Here is a 20,527-nt window from a genome sequence, read left to right as displayed (position 1 = left end):
AGCATGAGGACGTTAGGCAAGCTCTCTGACCCCACGCTGTGCGACATCGGTTCACAGCACAGCACCCAGGAAGACCTAGAAGAGAGCTGGATCTCAGAAGCGCCATTGGCATCTGGAGTGGGAGAGGCAAATTGAATTATTATTTTTTGTCTGCTCTAAGCAACATGGGGGTCGGATTTAAGGTCTGAATGTGGGTCTTATTAACATTAGGGGTCTGAGCTGACGTCTCATTAGGGATCATTTACATTGGGGCTCTAAGCTGAGGTCTGATTAACATTGGTGGTCTGATCTGAGGTCTAATGAAAAAAATAAAATTTCCTCCTCTAGAACCTAGTTGCGTCTTATGAACAGGTGTGTCTTATACGGTGAAATATGTTAAATTACTAGATAAAGTAAAATATACACAATATGAAGTACAGTAACTGAGGTTATACATTCAATAAAGTAAAAAAAAATATATATATATTGTCTATCCAAGCATTTATTGTAGACACTGAACAAATTTGGTGCAAATTGTACATTTCAGAGTAAAGCAATTTCACATTATCAAACCAGAGTGGTCTGTGGACAACAAATGCTCTTTCCGATGTAACATATTAAAAGATTTTTTTTTTCTACTGGTGATTAATTATACATCAGTGAAATTATAATCATAAAGGCAGTCCACGGTACAATGTTAAAAAAATAAGTGAAATACATTTTACAACACTAAAAAAAAGTAAAACCTCTTGAAGGTAACATACTATGAAATAGTTTCCAACAACGGAAACTAGCAGTTCATTGCTCATCATGCATCCCTAGCAATTCTGTGACAAAGCAAAGGCTTCTCTCCCAGTTCAGCCGATAAGTGGAGTGCCAGTACACTTTCGAATATCTAGATTTCAGGGTGCAAAACGTCTCAAGTAGTACAAGCAGCCTTGGTGCTCTACTACTTATGAGCTGTGGTCAGACATGGAAGTCTCTAGCATCATATCACTTTCATTCATCTCAATTTCAAGAGCTTCTTCCACTGGTGATCTGGCATCAGAGGATTTAGGTAGCAGTTGAGTTGTCTCTAAGGCCATGATACCACTTTCATCAAGGGACTGCCGCTCAAGATCAAATTCCCTTTCTTCCCAGGGAGGTGAAATTATGTTCTTCAAGGTTTTCATTGTATGAACGTCAAAGTCATAACATCTTAACTTGTCTTTAATCTCTGTTCCTAGAGAGAATGTAATGATGGTAGAAATTTTAAGGGAACCTGTCACCTCAAAAACGCATATAAAACCGCCAGCATTGCCTCATAGTAGCCCCCAGTCTGTTAATAATCATATGTTTGATCCGGTAGTCTGATGCTCCATATATTCAAAAAACAATGTTTTAAGCGCCATCAGCGCCATCTTGCCCGTCAGCTTGAAGTCAAGGGGGCAGTGGCTTCCTTGCTTCAAGTCAAGGTAAGCACACCTCCTAACTGTCCCCTCTATTGTTAGATTGACAGCCTGCATGTGCGTCCGGGATCGCATAAGTCAGCCGGAGAGCCGGAGACAGGATTGCGCTTAACCAAGGAGCGCACCCCACACATGTGCGAGACTTACGCAATCCCGGCTGTACTGCAGGCTGTCAATTTAACAAAAGAGGGGACAGTTAGGGGCGTGCTACACAGAATAATAACTACTGACAGATACAAATATACAGTAAGTGTGGAATTGCTAGAAAAGCTTTGAGTTGTGGGCACACTACATGAATGTTACCCAGGTTGTATTAAAGGGCAATCTGCACTTCACTGGTGGGAGTTTAGGACAGGTGCAGTGTGTTAGAATAGAGGAGGCTTAGAGATGCGCCTGGTCACATAACTCTCCATCATCAGCCATCTTAGGGCTCATTCACACAACCGTGGTTTGCTTCCGCATCTGAGGCACATTTTTTGCTCAGGTGCAGACCCATTCACTTCAATGGGGCCGCAAAAGATGCGGACAGCACTCCGTGTGCTGTCTGCATCCGTTACTCCGTTCCGTGGCCCCGCAAAACACAGCATGGTCGTGTGAACAAGCCCTTATGGAGAGGACATCTATGCGGACAGCACAGGAGATTTTCCTGACAAGGGGGCACAGCTTATGAAATATGGTAAACAGCACAGAATATAAAAGGCTATATTAGTAAGTGAAATATCGTCATCTTACATTCACATTGGTCACAAGTAGTCAGAAAGTGGCCAACTCCTTTAACTTAGATTATTTTTTACTATGTCCAGGATTCATAACGGTGAAAGTATCTACAGTTGTAGTGACCTATATGTCTTTATACTGAACAGAGCATTAAAGGTATATGTTGACACAACTGAATTCTCACAGATTTGGCACGTATTCTGGGCAAAAATCTAGGTGAAGTCTGCCCGTAATCAAGCGCTCTTATTTACTGCTGAGGACAGGGACTAGCTGCATTGGTCATGTGCCATATACCTGCATGTCACCTCTGTAGTCTGTAATCAAACACTGGCAAGGGGGCTGGTGGTGCCAAAGGCATTCAGGGACACGTCCAAGATTGTTAATTATCTCGGACAACCCCTTTAAATGTCAAATCAACCGCTTTGTCGAACAGTCCCTTTAAATGTGAAATCAGGAACATTCTCAATAACTAAAACCTCTTTCTGATATAAAAACTAAACATTTGGAGTGACTGCATACTGTAAGATAAGAGAAGGGGGGTCCAATTGGAGAAAAAAGTACATTTACATAAATCTTACCAATGTATGCTTCTGAATCACCAATGTACATTTCTATGCAGTGTCCAAGCATTGTAACAGAAAAGGTATCATCTCTTCTTAGACCAAGTGCCTAGGGGGAAAAAAAAAGTTCTCAGCACATATATATATATATATAGATTGATATCATTTTATATATGATCTGCACAAAATTAGCCTGGACAGATCTATACAAAAGCACTGGCTTTTGACAAGAGAAAGTATTGTAGGTTATGGGGCTGTCTCAGGACATTACACTATCAATATAAGATTAGCATGGGGACAACCTCTGCTAATCAATAGCACAAAGTGCTTAAACGTGAGCCAAATTTAACAAATGCCCAACATTTGTTAAATTTGCCGCAAAGTACTCCAATGCAGACTCAAGAACAACTGACTTCAAATATTATCTACCTGCCTGAAAACAAGCATTTAAAATAAACAAAATAAACTTTATTAATAAACAGATTCACTTATCTCAGATCAGGTGTAGGTGGAGGTGACTGGGGGGATAAAGTATTGGAATACATATAGTCTCCTATCCCTCCAGTAATATACAGGAGAGATCTCGCTTGTGTCTCTCAGCAGTAGACCCCTCTGCATGTATAGTCCAGTATGCAGCGCTGCGTCGCTCAGCATAACACATTTTCTGGAGTTTTATATCATCAGTGTACTACTTCAATTATCACCTTTCTGTTAGGCTACTTTCACACTTGCGTTAGGTGCTGGATCCGTCTGGTATCTGCACAGACTGATCCGCACCTATAATGCAAACGCTTGCATCTGTTCAGAATGGATCCGTCTGCATAACAGCTTTTTCAGATCTGAGTGAAAACTCAGATCCGACAGTATATTCTAACACAGAGGCGTTCCCATGGTGATGGGGACGCTTCAAGTTAGAATATACTAAGAACTGTGTACATAACTGCCCCCTGCTGCCTGGCAGCACCCGATCTCTTACAGGGGGCTGAGATCTGCACAATTAACCCCTCAGGTGCGGCACTTGAGGGGTTAATTGTGCAGATCTCAGCCCCCTGATCGGGTGCTGTCTCTTGGCTCTACTCCCTGTCGGACTTGTGGAGGGAAGCACACTTTTCTGCCCGTCACTGCAAAGTTTTGGCTCCTTCTATCCATTGCTACATTTGTCTCGCTCTTGTCCCTGCTTGTAAACTTCCGGCATGGACAGGGATCGCATGTACCGATTTAGCAAAGGACTGGCCGCAGCGGTGATATGTGCCCCCAAGCGGTACATAACTGGCTCATGTTCTGTTGTCTTCTTATGTGGAAGAGGAAACTTTGGCCTTGGGGGGGACAGGGGGTGTAAACCATGGCAGCCAGGACTGCAGTAGCAGTCAAACGGATCCTCAAACGGATCTCACAAGCGGAACCCCAAACGCAAGTGTGAAAGTAGCCTTAATCTGCTGATATCTCTCTGCGTCATAATACTAAGTATAATCTGGACTCTGGCATTGTTTGCAACCAGCGCCCTAATACTCTATATGTCTCCCTGCACTTTGTCTGCTGATATATCTTGGGGTTATTACCCCCGGCATTGTGAACAATCAGCGTACTTCTTATTCATCTCCCTGCACCACCACCATATATTGGCTCATCGTTTTATCTAATACTTAATATCATGACCTACTAGACATTACTATTCCGCATAAACCCCGATAACGTTCTTCTGTCAACCCTGACTTCAAACCCTCATGATAAATTCTTATTGCCTTTAAAAGGAAAATTTGACTTACAATAACCAGGGCCCTTTAGTCTTTTGGGTTATATGCTTCTAATATTGGGACTTGTGAAATAATTCCCAAACAAAACACCCTAAGATTGATCTCTTGTATGTTTTTGGTTACAGCACAATGTGGATAAAAATCAATGATTTAAAAAAAATATATATATATATATATATGATTTTTTTTTAATTTAAATCAGATTTTTTTTTATATAAAAATGCTTTTTGAGGAAAATATATTACCATCCAAAGGTTATTCCATCATGAAATGGAGATTAGTTTTTAAATTATGTAGAATAAGGCTGTAGGTGGACTCCCATATTGTTGAATGGATTAGGCAGTGGCTGAGGGACAGACAACAGAGGGTTGTAGTCAATGGAGTATATTCAGACCAGGGTCTTGTTACCAGTGGGGTACCTCAGGGATCTGTTCTGGGACCCATATTGTTTAATATCTTTATCAGCGAAATTGAAGAAGGACTCGATGGTAAGGTGTGTCTTTTTGCTGATGACACAAAGATTTGTAACAGGGTTGATGTTCCTGGAGGGATACACCAAATGGAAAAGGATTTAGGAAAACTAGAGGAATGGTCAGAAATCTGGCAACTAAAATTTAATGTTGATAAGTGCAAGATAATGCACCTGGGGCGTAAAAACCCAAGAGCAGAATATAAATTCAGTGATACAGTCCTAACCTCAGTATCTGAGGAAAGGGATTTAGGGGTCATTATTTCAGAAGACTTAAAGGTAGGCACACAATGTCACAGAGCAGCAGGAAATGCTAGCAGAATGCTTGGGTGTATAGGGAGAGGCATTACTAGTAGAAAAAGGGAGGCGCTCATGCCGCTCTACAGAGCACTAGTGAGACCTCATTTGGAGTATTGTGCTCAGTACTGGAGACCATATCTCCAGAAGGATATTGATACTTTGGAGAGAGTTCAGAGAAGAGCTACTAAACTAGTACATGGATTGCAGGATAAAACTTACCAAAAAAGATTAAAAGGACCTTAACGTGTATAGCTTGGAAGAAAGACAAGGCAGAGGGGATATGATAGAAAGTTTTAAATACATAAACGGAATCAACAAGGTAAAAGAGGAGAGAATAATTAAAAGAAGAAAAACTGCTACAAGAGGACATAGTTTTAAATTAGAGGGGCAAAGGTTTAAAAGTAATATCAGGAAGTATTACTTTACTGAGAGAGTAGTGGATGCATGGAATAGCCTTCCTGCAGAAGTGGCAGCAGCAAATACAGTGGAGGAGTTTAAGCATGCATGGGATAGGCATAAGGCCATCCTTCATATAAGATAGGGTCAAGGACTATTCATAGTATTCAGTATATTGGGCAGACTAGATGGGCCAAATGGTTCTTATCTGCCGACACATTCTATGTTTATATATGTGTAATTTTTTTGGTAAATAAATTCCATTAATCCATTCACAATGTCATGCTCTTCCAGAGGTTTTTGTAAGATTATTGAGTAGTTTCTCTGCCTACAAGATATTATCACAGATGCTTGGTTTACTTTTGCAGTTCTCAAAACTGAATTTGACTCAGCAGAGATCACATGCCTCTTCTTCACAGCAAAAATGTTATAACATGAACAGAGTTGAGAAAAATACCTTAATCCTAACTTCTACAAACCTATGAATGCAGAATCAACCTAATCAAACTAATATGAAAAGTTGTTATTCAAAAAATCTTCATCTACTTGCATATTATAAGTTATACCAGCAAGATTTTGTTTTTATGTAGAAAACTATGATTTAAATCAAATCCACTCTGGTTACAGGACAAGCTGCATACATAGCTATCAACCTGTAGAAGCAAGACATGACTGACTATGTGAAGACCACCTCCACAGCTGTGATATCTGATATGGGATTCTCAAAAGAACAAACCATTAAAGCGGCTGTCTGAGTTAAATAAAATCTTGGGCAGCCTTTATAACTAGTCTAAAATAACTAACTAAAGAAGTCTCCCTTTTCTTCCCTGCCACTTCCAGCGCTGTGCTCTGGTCCTGCATTGCGGACATTGTCTTCTTGGCTACAGTGGTGATGTTCTGTGCACACAGGTCACTGTGCAGCCAATCAATGGCCTCATCAGTATACGGGACATCACTACTGAGGCCAGTGATTGGCTGTATGGAATGCCACTGCTGCAGCCAGGAAAAGAGAGCGGTGGGGAGGACAGAAGCACAGTGCAAGAAAAAGCAGGGGAGAAAGGGTAGGATTCATTTTTGTTATTTTAGACCATTTACATCAGCTGCCCTAATTATTATTTAACTCCGACAACCCCTTTAATACTTCTCATGCCTAGCCCAACGAGTCCTGGTGGTGAAAAATGAAATTCCAGTTTAATATTTTAAATCACCATTTTATTTGAACATATGAACCTTTATTTTACATTGACGTGTGTGTTGTACATAGTTTACCTCCTATCCGTTCCTGGTTTAAAGAGATATCCCAACAAATTATATGTATCCCTTATCCACAGAACTGCTAGGGGTCAGACCCCCACAATACTGTCTGCAATATAACCCCTTTAAAAAAAAACAAACAAAAAAAACACTTTCATCACAACATTTTTATCGCATATGAACGACCTGTATGTGAATATTCTATCCTGAGATTAGGTCATCAATATAAAAGGATCAGAAAACCCCTTTATATGTTTAAACAGTTTTTTTCCGAGGTTTATTAAAAGTGCTCTATCAACATGAAGCAAAAATACCAAACTTTTCAACTGCGAGTAGAAGAGTTAGGTGCCAATAGGAAATAAGTAGGTGCAATAGCTACCTGGCTGTGCGGCACTTTTAGGGTCCTGAAGTAAACTGATACGATTTATTTTTATTTTTCTTACTAAAAATGTAAATGCTAAAATCTTACCGTGTGAAAGTAATCAATGGCGCTTTCAAAGTTTCCCATTAAACTATGTATGTATCCAATGGCAGAATAAGTGGATGCATTTTGTGGTATTAGAACCAGGGCCTGGCGATGATATTCCAACGCATCCTCGTACTTTCTACAGTTAAGGGGAAAAACAAATTACACATTCAGATTACATTTAAGGCTACTTTCACACTTGCGTTCGGAGCGGATCCGTCTGGTGTCTGCAACAATGGTATCCGTTCAGACGGAACCGTTTGCATTATATTTCACTAAAAAAGTCTAAGTGTGATTTATTTTCAGACGGATCCGTCCAGACTTTACATTAAAAGTCAACGGGGGGACGGATCAGTTTGAAAAATGCACCATATTGTGTCACCTTCGAACGGCCAGGCGGACACCCGAACGCTGCAAGCAGCGTTCGGGTGTCCGCCTGCTGAGCGGAGCGGACGACAGACGGTGCCAGACTGATTAATTCTGAGCGCATCCGCATCCACTCAGAATGCATTAGGGCTGGACGGATCAGTTCGGGGCCGCTTGTGAGAGCCTTCAAACGGAACTCACAAACGGAACCCCGAACGCTAATGTGAAAGTAGCCTAACTTAATATTTACAGTCATGTCACCACTGAGGCCAGTGAACGGCTGCAGCGGTGCATGTGATGACAGACTGGACATCACACTTCCAGCCCACAGAGGACAGGAAGCTGCAAGCACAGGGCCTTTGTCCCTGGAAACAAAGCGCAGGTAGATACGTAAGTGGCTTTGTTTTCTTAGCCTGAGCACTGAGGGGGCCATAACTAAAACTGCTATGACTGTCTGGCAATGCCTTTAAGGGCACAGCAAGTATTTATTTTATTTTTTTACAACATAAAGGGATTTGTACCATCATTCTATTAAATTCTGTGGACCAGGGTGTAATAGAGGCAGTAACATGGCAGACCTGGAGGCCTTCAGAAGGCCCCCAGCTGCTCAGTTTTTTTCCAATCTTCCATGACACCATCTATAGTTAAAATACTTCGTAGCTTTTACAATGTCCATAGAGCCTTATAAAAAGCTGTCACTTCCTGATATGTAGAGATCACTTTTCAGCAGTCATCTCATTATCAACACAGGACAAGATTGCAATAGTATTATCTCTACTATAAAGCTGGAGGCAGATAAAACACAGGATCCATCTTTGATAAAAGGTTATATGGAACACCTACACCCCTCCCTGCCCAGGTCATAGAGTATCTCCAGACTCCAGTTTATGTCCATGTGGCTGCTATAAAGCATAACTCTGAACAGCTGTTAACAGAGCACAGCAGCTCAGACAAGATGGCCGCCTCGTATTAAAAATTGAAGAAAGGTAACCATAGAAAATAACCAGATTCAAATAAAAAAAATGTTTCTGTGTCAGTATCTGTTTCTAATTAGTAAAAATGAGAGGTGATACAAGTCATATACTGTCAGAAAAGTCAGAGCCGACATCGTTCTGCTATAGAGTATTCTTCTATAGTGAATGAACAGAACATGCATTGTATTTCTATGCTCTGGTTTTCGGCTGTAACATTATAATGGAACGTTCTTGTGCACCCAGCTTACATTCGCCCCAACATAAAGCTTTAATGATAAAGCATTTGGTTCCAATTTGATACAGCTATAAAGCCCCATCTGAATTGCAACTCCAAAAAACACCATATGCACTCGCAAGGCAGTCACCGAATTTACTCACTTAAGTTTTCGTCGGACATGACCCAAGTTGTTCAGCAAAGGTTCCCATTTGTCAACTGTAACCTGTAAAAATACATTGTATACTGTGATTCAACGTGATATAAATGCGTCTTATCAACACAAGCTTTCCAATTGTCTGTGCAGGGACTCATATCAACACCATTCTCTGACTGCCTATATAGCTATAGATATACTATATAGTTTACCTCGTTGCCAATTGCTCTGATTTTTTCTAGTGCTTCCAGGAACCATTTCTCAGCAGTTTTCCAGCTGGGGAGCAGAAATGGGGGTGAAAATCCAGAAGTACAATCCAAAAGTGAACATACTAAGGGTGACCTGAAACGCTCACACTTACTCTCCATTTTGAAATGCCACCACGCCAACTTCATGCATCACAAATGGATCTTCTGGTGCGATACTCAATGCTTGGCTGAAAAATCTTTCTGCTAACTTTGAATTATTAGTAAGCCCATACTCCAGACCAATATACAACATTGGCAAATGACATCTAAAATATAGAAAAAAATAAATAAATATTATAACACAAATATATGAACACCAATCTTAAAGGGGTTTCAAATGAAAAATGTATTGATCTCCATTAATCACATGATTATATATACACACACACACACACAATACATTAAAGCCAGAATCCAACACCCCGTATCCCCGCTGATCAGTGTAGCTCCATCACCAGAAGTCGGCACGGGAACTACCCAGCACCGTTATTATTGTAGTGGACAGTATAGCAATCCAATTAGCTAGTAATGGCCTATCCAGAAAATGGACCATTTCTTCAAAAATGCTGGACAACCTCTTTAGGGTCCATTCACACGTCCGTAGTGTATTGTGGATCCGCAATACACCCGGCCGGCATCGGCCATAGAACCGCCTATTCCTGTCCGCAATTGCGGACAAGAATAGGACATGTTCAATTTTTTTGCGCACTCTCCAGAAATGTGGATGCGGAGAGCACATAGAGTGCTCTCCGCATCTCTTCCGGCCCCATAGTGAATGAATGGGTCCGCACCCATTCCGGATATTGCAGAACGGATGCGGACCCATTTGCGGACGTGTAAATGGACCCTTAAGGTGGTTTTAAAATTGAAGGGATTTTCCAGGACTTTGATACTAATGATCTATCCTAAGGCTCCATTCAGACGTCCGTGTGTGTTTTGCGGATCCACAAAACACGGACACCGGCAATGTGCGTTCCGCATTTTGCAGACCGGATATCGCCGGCACTAATAGAATATGCCTATTCTTGTCCGCAATTGCGGATAAGAATAGGACATGTTCTATTTTTTTTCGGGAATGGAAATGCGGACCCGGAGTGCGGATCCAGGCCACACATCGTGCGGCCCCATAGAAATGAATGGGTCTGCAATTCCATTCCGCAAAATGCGGATGTATCGGATGGTGAAGGTCTGCCACTCGGCACCCGTACTGATCAGCTGCTAGCAAGCCATGCTAGTAGCTAATAGGAGGGGATGCCGGGCCCACACCGAACTGATAACAATGACCTACCCCCCTTAAACTATAGGCTGAATCTATATCTCACAAGTAACATACCCTTTCATCAGTTGTGCAGCTGTGAAGTAAGCAGCCATTGCCTGGTCATGTTCACTCTCCACTGCAAATGAGTGACCGTAAGCAATCCATGCAGGACCATAGCTTCTCTCCAGTGTGGTGGCTTTGCTGCAATATAGCACACAGCATTATTTCATTATTAAAGTGTATCATTAATGAGAATAATTAGAGTGAAATATATTAAAGGGACACTAAAACTCATGTCTCTCTCTTCTATTTATACAAGTGAATGTACTCTTTTCTTCTCCGTTATCAGCCATGTTAGCCTTGGGAGAAAGTTACTGGTGAGGTTCTTTAATGGGAATCATGTCCGGACAAATGCCCTTGATCACCATTTTATCTCCAGAGCTAAGAACCTCCAGGCCACGTTCACACCTGTTTACAGGATTCCAGGACTCTGTTCCCCAGAGGAGCAGAATACTAGAATCGCCATATGCGGCATAGCTGGACACTTCCAGGGCCCGTCAGATATCCATTCACTACAATGGTATCCGTTGGGTTTCTGACATAAATGTCAGCTTTCTGGCAGAAAAATACAGCAGCAATTATGATATTCTGCTGAAACAGAATACTGGAATACCGTATGCAAATGTGAACATAGCCTAACAGTTATATGTAAGAACTGTATTAGCACCTTTATAACCTTTACTTTTATAAGATTTATATTTAAGGTTTAGAGGCGTTTTAAGAACTGAGGTACTTCCCACCTTAGGTATCGTCTGGCATGTTCATTTTTATGCCCAACCATAAGATAGTAGCATCCTACAGCAAACCAGGAAACCTGAAGCAGTGAAAAAATAATAATACATTTGTTACCATACAAAAACATTACAGAACAAATACAAATCTTAGATGGGAAGAATAATCCAATATTATGACATAACGCTAGGATGTGCTATAACATTATCAGCTGTGGATAAAACCTCTGCACCGCAACACTCAGCCACCTACTGTGCAAGGGACGGTGTTGCCTAAAAGAGGAAGGGTTTAACCTGCAGATCCTGTCATTCTCAGTTTATAGTGGAAATTCTGCTTTTTGTCAGCGAGTGGCTGAAGTCACAGTGACAACAAAGTCATCTGATGGACTCACAACTTGCCCACAATCAATATCTCAACTTCCAAACTTGCTGCCATGCATATTTAAAGGGGTTCTCTGGGCTAAAGACATTGATGACCTATCCTCAGAACAGACATACACCCCCTATGATCACCAGTTTCGGACTGCCGCAGCACCAGAGGCTAGACAGTGTATGTAGCTGAGGACACAGCTCCTTATACTGTGTAGGGGCTGTGCCAGGGGGAATGCAGCTTAGCTCCCATTCATTATGCTGGTGTTGGAATCTACACAATGTATGGAGCCTTCTACTTCTATCTAGTACACTGTTCTGAAACAGCTCATCGGTAGGGATGCTGGGTGTAGGACTCCCACAAATCATTGGGCAGACTAGATGGGCCAAATGGTTCTTATCTGCCGACACATTCTAGGTTTCTATCTGATATTGATGATCTATCCTGCGGATAGGTCATCAATATCTGTAGCCGGACAACCCCTTTAATGTAGATATAAGAAAGCTGTAGACAAAAGGTCACTCCACAGATAGAGAGCTGAAATAGGTATTATACAAGAGACAAAGAACATTATCGTAGCTAGAGAACGCCACTTAAGTGAAACGTAAATACTTACTGGGTTATTAGGATATAAATCAACCAGTTTGTGAGAAAGATAAAAAAGTTCTGGAAGATAAACCATAGTTTAGTATACCAACTTCAACTAATAAAATACTTCATTTGGCAAGTGTAACGCATTCTCACGTGTGATTATAACGCTTACCATTGGCTTTGTTCAGCTCTACTAGAGTGCCTATATGTACAGGTAAACAATTTGCATGGAAGGGATCTTTCTCCATTACTCTGAAAAAGCAAAGAACATAATAAGACAACGCAAGTCTGAAAATGCCACACAAGCTTTATGGAAATTCTATCAATTATATTCAACATTCATACAAGAATCCCATAGCCTTTAGTAAGGGTGCATTCAAAAACATAAGACATACCATAAATGCAAACTACTCTATGAACAACATGTGCTTTTTTGGACAAAATGTGCACCTTGATTAAAAATGGACATGTATTCATATTTAACATCACCATCACAAGAAACTGTTGCCCCCTGAAACTAGCTATATTTCACAAGCATTATGACCTGGATGGCTAGGCAAGTAATGTGATAACTATTCTTCTAATGTGGCAGCATTAAACAGGTTGTCTGGCTTCAGCAAATGGCATTTATCGAATAGGCAAAGTTAATACAAGGTACTTACTAATGTGTTGCGATTGTCCATATTGTCTCCTTTTCATCGCATTATACACTGCTCGTTTCCATGGTTATGACTGCCCTGCAAACCAGCAGCGGTGGCCGCGCTTGCACACTGCAGGAAGAGGAGCAGGCCAAGCATTACCACTGTTGCTGGATTGCAGGGTGGTCGTAACCATGGAACTGAGCAGTGCATAATGTGATGGAAAAATTAATCAAGCAAAGAAAGCAATATGGACCATCACAATACATTAGTAAGTGCCTTGTATTAAAGGGTTTCTACCACCACATTTTGACCTAATTAGCTGTCAGACACTAGCGATCTGCTAGTGTCTGCTGTACCTAACCATGCTATTGTAATCCCTTTCTCTGCAGCGGTTACCCTAAAAATCTAACTTTTATTGCTATGCAAATGAGCTTCTAGGTGCTATGGGGGCGTCTTTTTCAGCACCTAGAGGCTCCGTCTACTCACCATGTCTGCCGCCCAGCTCGTGCCTCCAGCCCGCCCATCTCTAGATTGACAGCCTCCATCGCAGTCGAATTTTCGCGCCTGCGCCGTGTGCATTTGTATTCGGCGCAGGCGCAGTGACTGTCGGACCGCTCACTGCGCCGGCATCTCCACTGTGCCTGCGCCGATGACGTCAGAGTGCTCCCAGGAACAGATGACGCCCGGCCTCAAGCAGTGGAGATGCGCAGGCGCAGTGGAGATGCGCAGGCGCAGTGAGCGGTCTGACAGTCACTGCGCCTGCGCCGAATACAGACGCACACGGCGCAGGCGCGAGAATTCGGCCGCGATGGAGGCTGTCAATCTATAGATGGGCGGGCTGGACGGACGAGCTGGGCGGCAGACATGGTGAGTAGACGAAGCCTCTAGGTGCTGAAAAGACGCCCCCATAGCACCTAGAGGCTCATTTGCATGGCAATAAAAACTAGATTTTTGTATAACTTACCAGTAAAATCTCTTTCTCGCTCTTTCCTTGGGGGACACAGAAGACCTTGGTATAGCTCATCTCCATAGGAGGCGTGACACTAAGTGAAAACTGTTAAGCCCCTCCTCCACAGCTATACCCTCAGCCTGGAGAGAGAGACTGCCAGTTGCGTGTCCAAGCAGTGAGAAAAGGCAAAGTCCAACAAGGAACCAACAAGCCAACTACCCAATGGGTAACAAAAACTCGGAAAACGCACAGAGAAAAAACAATTAATGGGTGGGTGCTGTGTCCCCCAAGGAAAGAGCGAGAAAGAGATTTTACTGGTAAGTTATACAAAAATCTCGTTTTCTCGCCCAGTTTCCTTGGGGGACACAGAAGACCTTGGGACGTTCAAAAGCAGTCCAAAAGGGGGAGGGACCACAGCACCAAGGTGAAGCACCCGAAAGGCATCAATGAACCGCCGCCTGTAAACCCAGGCGGGGTAAGGCAGCATCTGCTAAAGTCAGAGTATGCACCCTGTAGAACTCAGTAAGGCGTGCAAGGCAGACCTGTGGCCGCCGTGCCCAAATGCACGGCCGAAGCCCAATGCCTCCGGCCCAGGAGGCACCGACCGCTCTGGTGAAAGGAACGGTGACACCAAAGACAGAATCCTGCCCTAGGTGCGGTAACCTCAGCAATAGCCAATCTGATCAAGCGGAGGAAAACCACCCTGGAGTCTGTCAACCCTATGCACAGACCTCCTGGAACCCCAAGAGGCCGAACGACTGCAAGAGTCGGAGATCTCCAAGTAAAAAACGGCCAGGCCCAAACAACGTCCAAATAGGTGAGGTGTTGAAGCGAAAGGCAACACCACCTTCAGAAGGAAGGAAGGAAGGAAGAAACGAGATGCAGAACAGCCCTGTCCTGGAAAAGACAGAAAGCTTGTAACAAAAAAGGGGCCATGCCGGCACCCGTCAGAGACACGACTGATACGGAACACAACCGTACAGGACAGAAGGATAGAGAGAACTCCTGTAACGGCTCCAAGGGCAAGATTGGAGCGCCGAGAGCTCAGGATATAGTCCCCAGGGCGGTACCGAAGGACAGTACAGAGGAACCAAAGAGCCACTCCGAGGAAGAAGGTCTTGGCAGGCCCAGAGGGCCGGGAACGCTGGAAGAGGAAGAACAGCGCCGACACTTGACACCTCAACTAAAAGACAGAACCATGGGGAAAGAACTTCAGAGTGGGGAATGCACAGCTTCCCACAGAACCCCAGACAAAAAACCCTAAGTCTTACGACAGATCCTGGACGAGACACAGCCAGGAGTGGACAGCAGTGAACCCGCTGGAGTCGCCTGGCAAGCAGGCGAAAACCCAATGAGAACAGGCGCAGACCAGTAACACGGGCAGAAGGGTCGACAAAACTAGCCCCGTCGGCCCTCGAACAACGTTGACCCGCATCCACCCGAATGGGGGAGCAGAAGGACAGATGGAAAGAACCCAAAGGATCCGCCAGATGCCAGGAGAAGGCAGGCTAAAGTCCATGCTGATGTAACCACGTTGTACAGCCCCTGTGTGGGATCAAAGGACAATCTGAACCGAAAAGGTAGTCCCCCCAAGTTATCGAGAAGGTAAGTCTACATCAGGACCATCGTCTGAGAACGGGCCACGCAATCTGCACCCAGCGGGAGGACAGAACGCGGTAGACTCGGTAAACAAGCACACAGCTAATACAGCCAGCGTGAACAAGGGAGACAGTACGAGGCCAAAAGGAACACCGGAACCATCCACAGGAACAACCATGCTCACCCCAGAGGGGAGGACAGTGAAAACACAGCCTCCGAAGTCTGGCGGGAAGCCACATCGGAGTGATCTGTATAGAGCGGGAGCCAAACAAAACCGGCGAAAAGAGGCAGTCGAGACAGAGGCCGACATAACACCCTCCAACCGAAAGGAGGAGGAGTGCTCAACAGGGAAGCCATAGGACAGCTCAAAGGCAGAACCCGCTACACTGTGAGACGCCCGGTCCACCGCCTCGCAGAAGGCGAATACCTTGAAGAACCCAAGGCGGAGGTCCTCCGGACCTGGGTAATCCAGCACCCAAGAGAAGTTGGGTGACCGTCCCGAGAAGAGCAGCCCGAACCCGGTAGCAGATCAGACAGAAGCGTAGAGGCGCCAAGAGGAAGGACTCATACCACACTGCATCCGAAGAGGAGGAAATTGCGGCAGGCAAGGGAACCGCAGTCCTGCCAGCGCCAATGAAGAATTCGAGAGGCGCCGCAGACAACAGCACTCTCGACCATGTGACCACTTGCGCAGGGAAGCAATGCTGCAGAAGGACGCAAAGGGCATGCATCTAGGACCCACGAACACTCCCTGGAATGAAAGGCCAACTAAATGAATGAGCACCACCCAGCTCGGTGCAGCAGAGAGAAATAGAGCCTGTCCGGTTAGGAGGACAGAATGAACTCCCTAGGGACGAGTGCAAGGCTGGCGGCAAGCATCGTCTCCAAGAAACAAAGGTATGCCGCAGGAAGCAGGTGAGGCATACGAACGAGCAGCCCCGCAAGCAGCGAGAAGGCCAACCCACCTAGAAAAAAAAAAAAAAAAGGGGGGCTCGTCCCAGAGCGCCACAGCATGTACGGAATCGCAAAGTGCAACCTGAAAGGGAGTTATGCACAAAACCAGTATAGCATGCGATGGAACGCAATCAGTCCACCCCGAAAGGGGGGAAATTGTACCTGGCCAACAGCAGTTGGCAAGAGTGCAAAGACCAGTCCCAAAAGGGAGTGAAGCCTAAGGCCGAACCTACTTCAGAGAAACAGGACATACCCTATAAACCAGCAGGAACGCAGGAGGTCCACCTAGTGAAAGGGGAACATGCACAGGGGCATCCTAGCATTAAAGGAGTGTGCAATAATACACCCAACACTGAACTCAGCGAGAGAGTAACTACTCTGCCAATGAATGGGGACAGGTACAAGTCCAGCCCAGCCATATAAGGACAGCCGTGAATCCCATGAGCGTGCCAAATTCTGCCCTGAAGTGAGAGGTGGTCACGCACAAGGCCAGCACCGTATCCAATGGAAGTGCAAGCGTTCCACCCATGTTAGAGGGCCATTCTCATGGCCAGCAATGTATCCGGTGAGAGTGTAGCACACCGCCCAGAAAAAAAGGGGGTAAAGCACATGGCCAGCATCTCCTCCAGGGAGAGTGCGAGCACACCGCCATGCATGGGAGTCATACACATGGCCAGCAAAGTACTGGCGAGAGACAAACACAGTCACTAAGAACGCGTGCATGTCGCCTGAGGAAGGAAGGCATGCCCCTGGCTGGCAGCGAATCCAGCAAGAGTGCGTACACCGCCTACGGAAGAGGGGTCATGCCTATGGCCGACAGCGGATCCAGCGAGAGAGCAAGCACCCTGCCATGTATGGGGTACATGCACGTGGCCAGCAACGTACCTGCGAGGAAACACCCAAAGACAGAGGGATGTATGTATGCTGCCTGAGGGAAGGAGGCATACCCAAGGCCGGCAGGGAATCCAATGAGAGTGCAGCATACCGCCTAAGAAATGGCCGGCAGCGCAACCAGTGAGAGTGCAGCACAATAATATAGTACATAAGTACATCATAGCACATCAGCGAGAGTGCAGCATAATAACATAGTACATAAGTACATCATAGCACATCAGCGAGAGTGCAGCATAATAACATAGTACATAAGTACATCATAGCACATCAGCGAGAGTGCAGCATTCCGCCTATGGAAGGGGGTCGTGCACATAGCCAGTACCGTATCCGGTGAAAGTGCAGTATCCCGCCTAAAAAGGGGGGCATGCACATGATCGGCAACAGATCCCGTGAGAGTGCTGCGTTCCGCCCAGGAAGGGGGTCACGCACATGGCCGGCAGCGAATCCAGTGAGTGCAGCGTTCCGCCCACGGAAGGGGGTCACGCACATGGCCGGCAGCAAATCCAGAGAGTGCAGCGTTCCGCTTATGGAAGGGGGTCGTGCACAAGGCCAGCACCGTATCCGGTGAAGGTGCAGCATTCCGCCTAAGAAGGGGGTCATGCACATGGCCAGCCAGGGAGAGTGCAGTAGCCCGCCTAGGAGGGGGGGGGATGCACATGGCAGGCACCATAACTGGAGAGATGATGAATGCTGCCTACAGAGGGCCGAATGCACTTGGCCAGCGCCGTATCCTGGAAGAGGCAAGAAAACCGCCTAAAAGGGGAAATGCCCTAGCAGCGACGCAGGCTGGGAGCGCAACACCATGCCGCCTGTGGAAAGAGGTCATGCAGACATGCAGCATTACTGATGAGGCTGCAGCGTCAAGCGCAGCCCAATAGAAAACATGATCTATTATTTTTATTTTATTTCATTTTTTTTTTTTTTTTTTTTTTTATTATTATTTAAACTCAGCCTCTGAGGCTAAAGGGGAGCCACCATATAGGGGCCCTGAGAGACAGAGAAAAAAGGGGGGCCAACTATACAGACCCATTTTTGGGAGCCGGCCTGCACCCAAAGGGTTAACAGGGATCCGGCCTGGAGGGCGGCGTGCGATCCCCTGGGGGCGGAGGAACCTCCAGGCGGGAAAATTCGCGCCTGGAGAAGTTCCCGCCCCCTCCACCAGAGGCCGGAATATTGCGGCCTAGTAGGCCGCGAAGCCGGGGGCTAAATTGCGGCGCCCGGCCCGTCATACCGCCGGGACCTGCGGCAGAACGGCGCTTCAAACCGGCCGCGGGAGCCCACCCCGCGGGCCGGTCGGGATTGCGGCCCAGCAGGCCGAAGCCTGGGACCAAAGTAGCGGAGCCCCGCCGACCGCCACCTGCTGGGGCATAGCCCAATGCCGGCCGCGGGAGCCCACCCCGCCGACCAGAAGAGACAGGGGCTCGGAATGGCGGTTTGCCGGCGCGGGAGCCCGCCCGGCCGGAAGAGACAGGGACCGGAATGGTGGCTCGCTGGCCGCGGGAGCCCACCCCGCCGGCCGGAAGTAAGGGGGCCTGGAATGGCGGACCGCCGCGGGAGCCGCGGAGCCTAAAATCTTTTGCGGCGCCCGGCCGCACCGGATATATTAGTGCTGACCGGACCGGTGCCCGTGATGGGTCAGGGGCAGCAAGGCGCGGGCCCTCTGGCCCTGAAGCAGTGGCCGGTAAGAGGGAGGGGGACCCTGAGACCGGGTCTGTGAGGGTGGGAAGCCTGCCTAACCCCTACGTCAGGGGCAGCTAGGTGCGAACCTCTGCAGCTCCCCAGGCATTCTTCTTGCAGGAAGAAGGGTGCCAATGTCCTATGGGAGCAGAATGTCGCCCTGTGGCAGCCAGGGCCAGCCTAGGGCTAGCAGGGACAAAAGGGTCCAGAGGCCCTGTCAGTATGGGGGTCAGGCACGCAGGAGACCGGGGTGGGGTGAGGGTGGGGACGTAGGGCTGGAGAAGCCAATCTCTCACCATAGCCGTCTTCACCCTCGGTCCGTTCCAGCAGGGTCGCCCCTTCAGCTACTGGCACCGTAGTGGCAGGACGCTGGAAGAGGGACTTGGCGTGCGGGCGACCCTTGTGCTGGCGGGATGTAGGGGAGCTGGGCTGCCCTGATCCACCTTGCCTTCTGTGGGGGAGGCAGCAGTGCGGATGACCGGCACTGGCGCAGCTCGACCCCGGGAGAAACAGAGAGGTCTAGTGCGTCTCTGTTGTCCCTGATGTTCTGGAACAAAAAGAAAAGAAAAAAGTAAAAATCAAAAATTAAAACAAGGAGAATCAGCCCTGCAGAGCAGGGAGTGTCTTGCCTCCTTGGACACTAAGCAAAAACTGGCAGTCTCTCTCTCCAGGCTGAGGGTATAGCTGTGGAGGAGGGGCTTAACAGTTTTCACTTAGTGTCACGCCTCCTATGGAGATGAGCTATACCAAGGTCTTCTGTGTCCCCCAAGGAAACTGGGCGAGAAAGTTTGTTTTTTAGGGTAACCACTGCAGAGAAAGGGATTACAATAGCATGGTTAGGTACAGCAGACACTAGCAGATCGCTAGTGTCTGACAGCTAATTAGGTCAAAATGTGATGGTAGAAACCCTTTAACTTTCTCTACATGATAAATGCCATTTGCTGAAGTCAGACAACCCCTTTAAAAGGCAGCAGGGGGGTTGGTTGTCTCCCTAAAGTAAGTTTACATATCAAACATGACCATTAGTCCTTGGTGCAAAACCAATAGATTTACTTACACAGATGTAAGTTTATAGCACATCTTGAAGTCACAATTGTAGTAATGTCGTTCTGCTAAAGAAACTACTACATCAAGGTTATCCTGAAGACCATCTACAGATTCTGGTATCACTGTTTCACTTGGCTTGTTGTACTGAAAAAAAAAAACAGCACATTTTAGTGATTAGAATATGCATACATTTATATGAAACTCTGCATATCAAAGCTATTACATCTATCTATCAATCTAGTAGACAGAACAGCTACCTTTTTCAGCTTGTTTTCAAAGAGGAAACGAAGGAGTTCTTGATCTTCTGGACATTTCTTACTAAGAGGTAGAGAATCAAGAAGTTCTTTCTCTGTGTAAAGAAGAAAAACATGTTCAGGATATGTGAGCTGCCCTTATCATGCCTTACAGGATTGCTAAAACTAAAGCACAAAGCAGCTTAAAGGCTATGCACACC

At 45.9% G+C, this 20,527-nt stretch overlaps 1 protein-coding gene across 1 annotated transcript in view; it reads right to left on the bottom strand.

Annotated features, from left to right (window-relative positions):
• Positions 1-463: 463 nt before the first annotated feature.
• CDC16 (cell division cycle 16) overlaps positions 464-20,527 on the bottom strand; it is a 31,205-nt gene continuing 11,141 nt past the window's right edge. Inside the window, exons 7-18 of the mRNA XM_044284875.1 lie at positions 20,331-20,422; positions 20,084-20,217; positions 12,485-12,564; positions 12,338-12,387; positions 11,361-11,434; positions 10,636-10,761; positions 9,416-9,568; positions 9,267-9,330; positions 9,062-9,123; positions 7,347-7,482; positions 2,723-2,813; positions 464-1,201 (exon numbers count right to left, since the gene is read on the bottom strand). Of these exons, the coding sequence (XP_044140810.1) occupies positions 933-1,201; positions 2,723-2,813; positions 7,347-7,482; positions 9,062-9,123; positions 9,267-9,330; positions 9,416-9,568; positions 10,636-10,761; positions 11,361-11,434; positions 12,338-12,387; positions 12,485-12,564; positions 20,084-20,217; positions 20,331-20,422 (1,331 nt within the window). The 3' untranslated portion in view covers positions 464-932. The remainder of the gene's footprint in view (positions 1,202-2,722; positions 2,814-7,346; positions 7,483-9,061; positions 9,124-9,266; positions 9,331-9,415; positions 9,569-10,635; positions 10,762-11,360; positions 11,435-12,337; positions 12,388-12,484; positions 12,565-20,083; positions 20,218-20,330; positions 20,423-20,527) is intronic.

Source organism: Bufo gargarizans, chromosome 3, assembly GCF_014858855.1.
Source record: "Bufo gargarizans isolate SCDJY-AF-19 chromosome 3, ASM1485885v1, whole genome shotgun sequence".
NCBI classification, from domain to species: Eukaryota; Metazoa; Chordata; class Amphibia; order Anura; family Bufonidae; genus Bufo; species Bufo gargarizans.
This window is presented reverse-complemented; position numbering and strand designations above follow the sequence as displayed.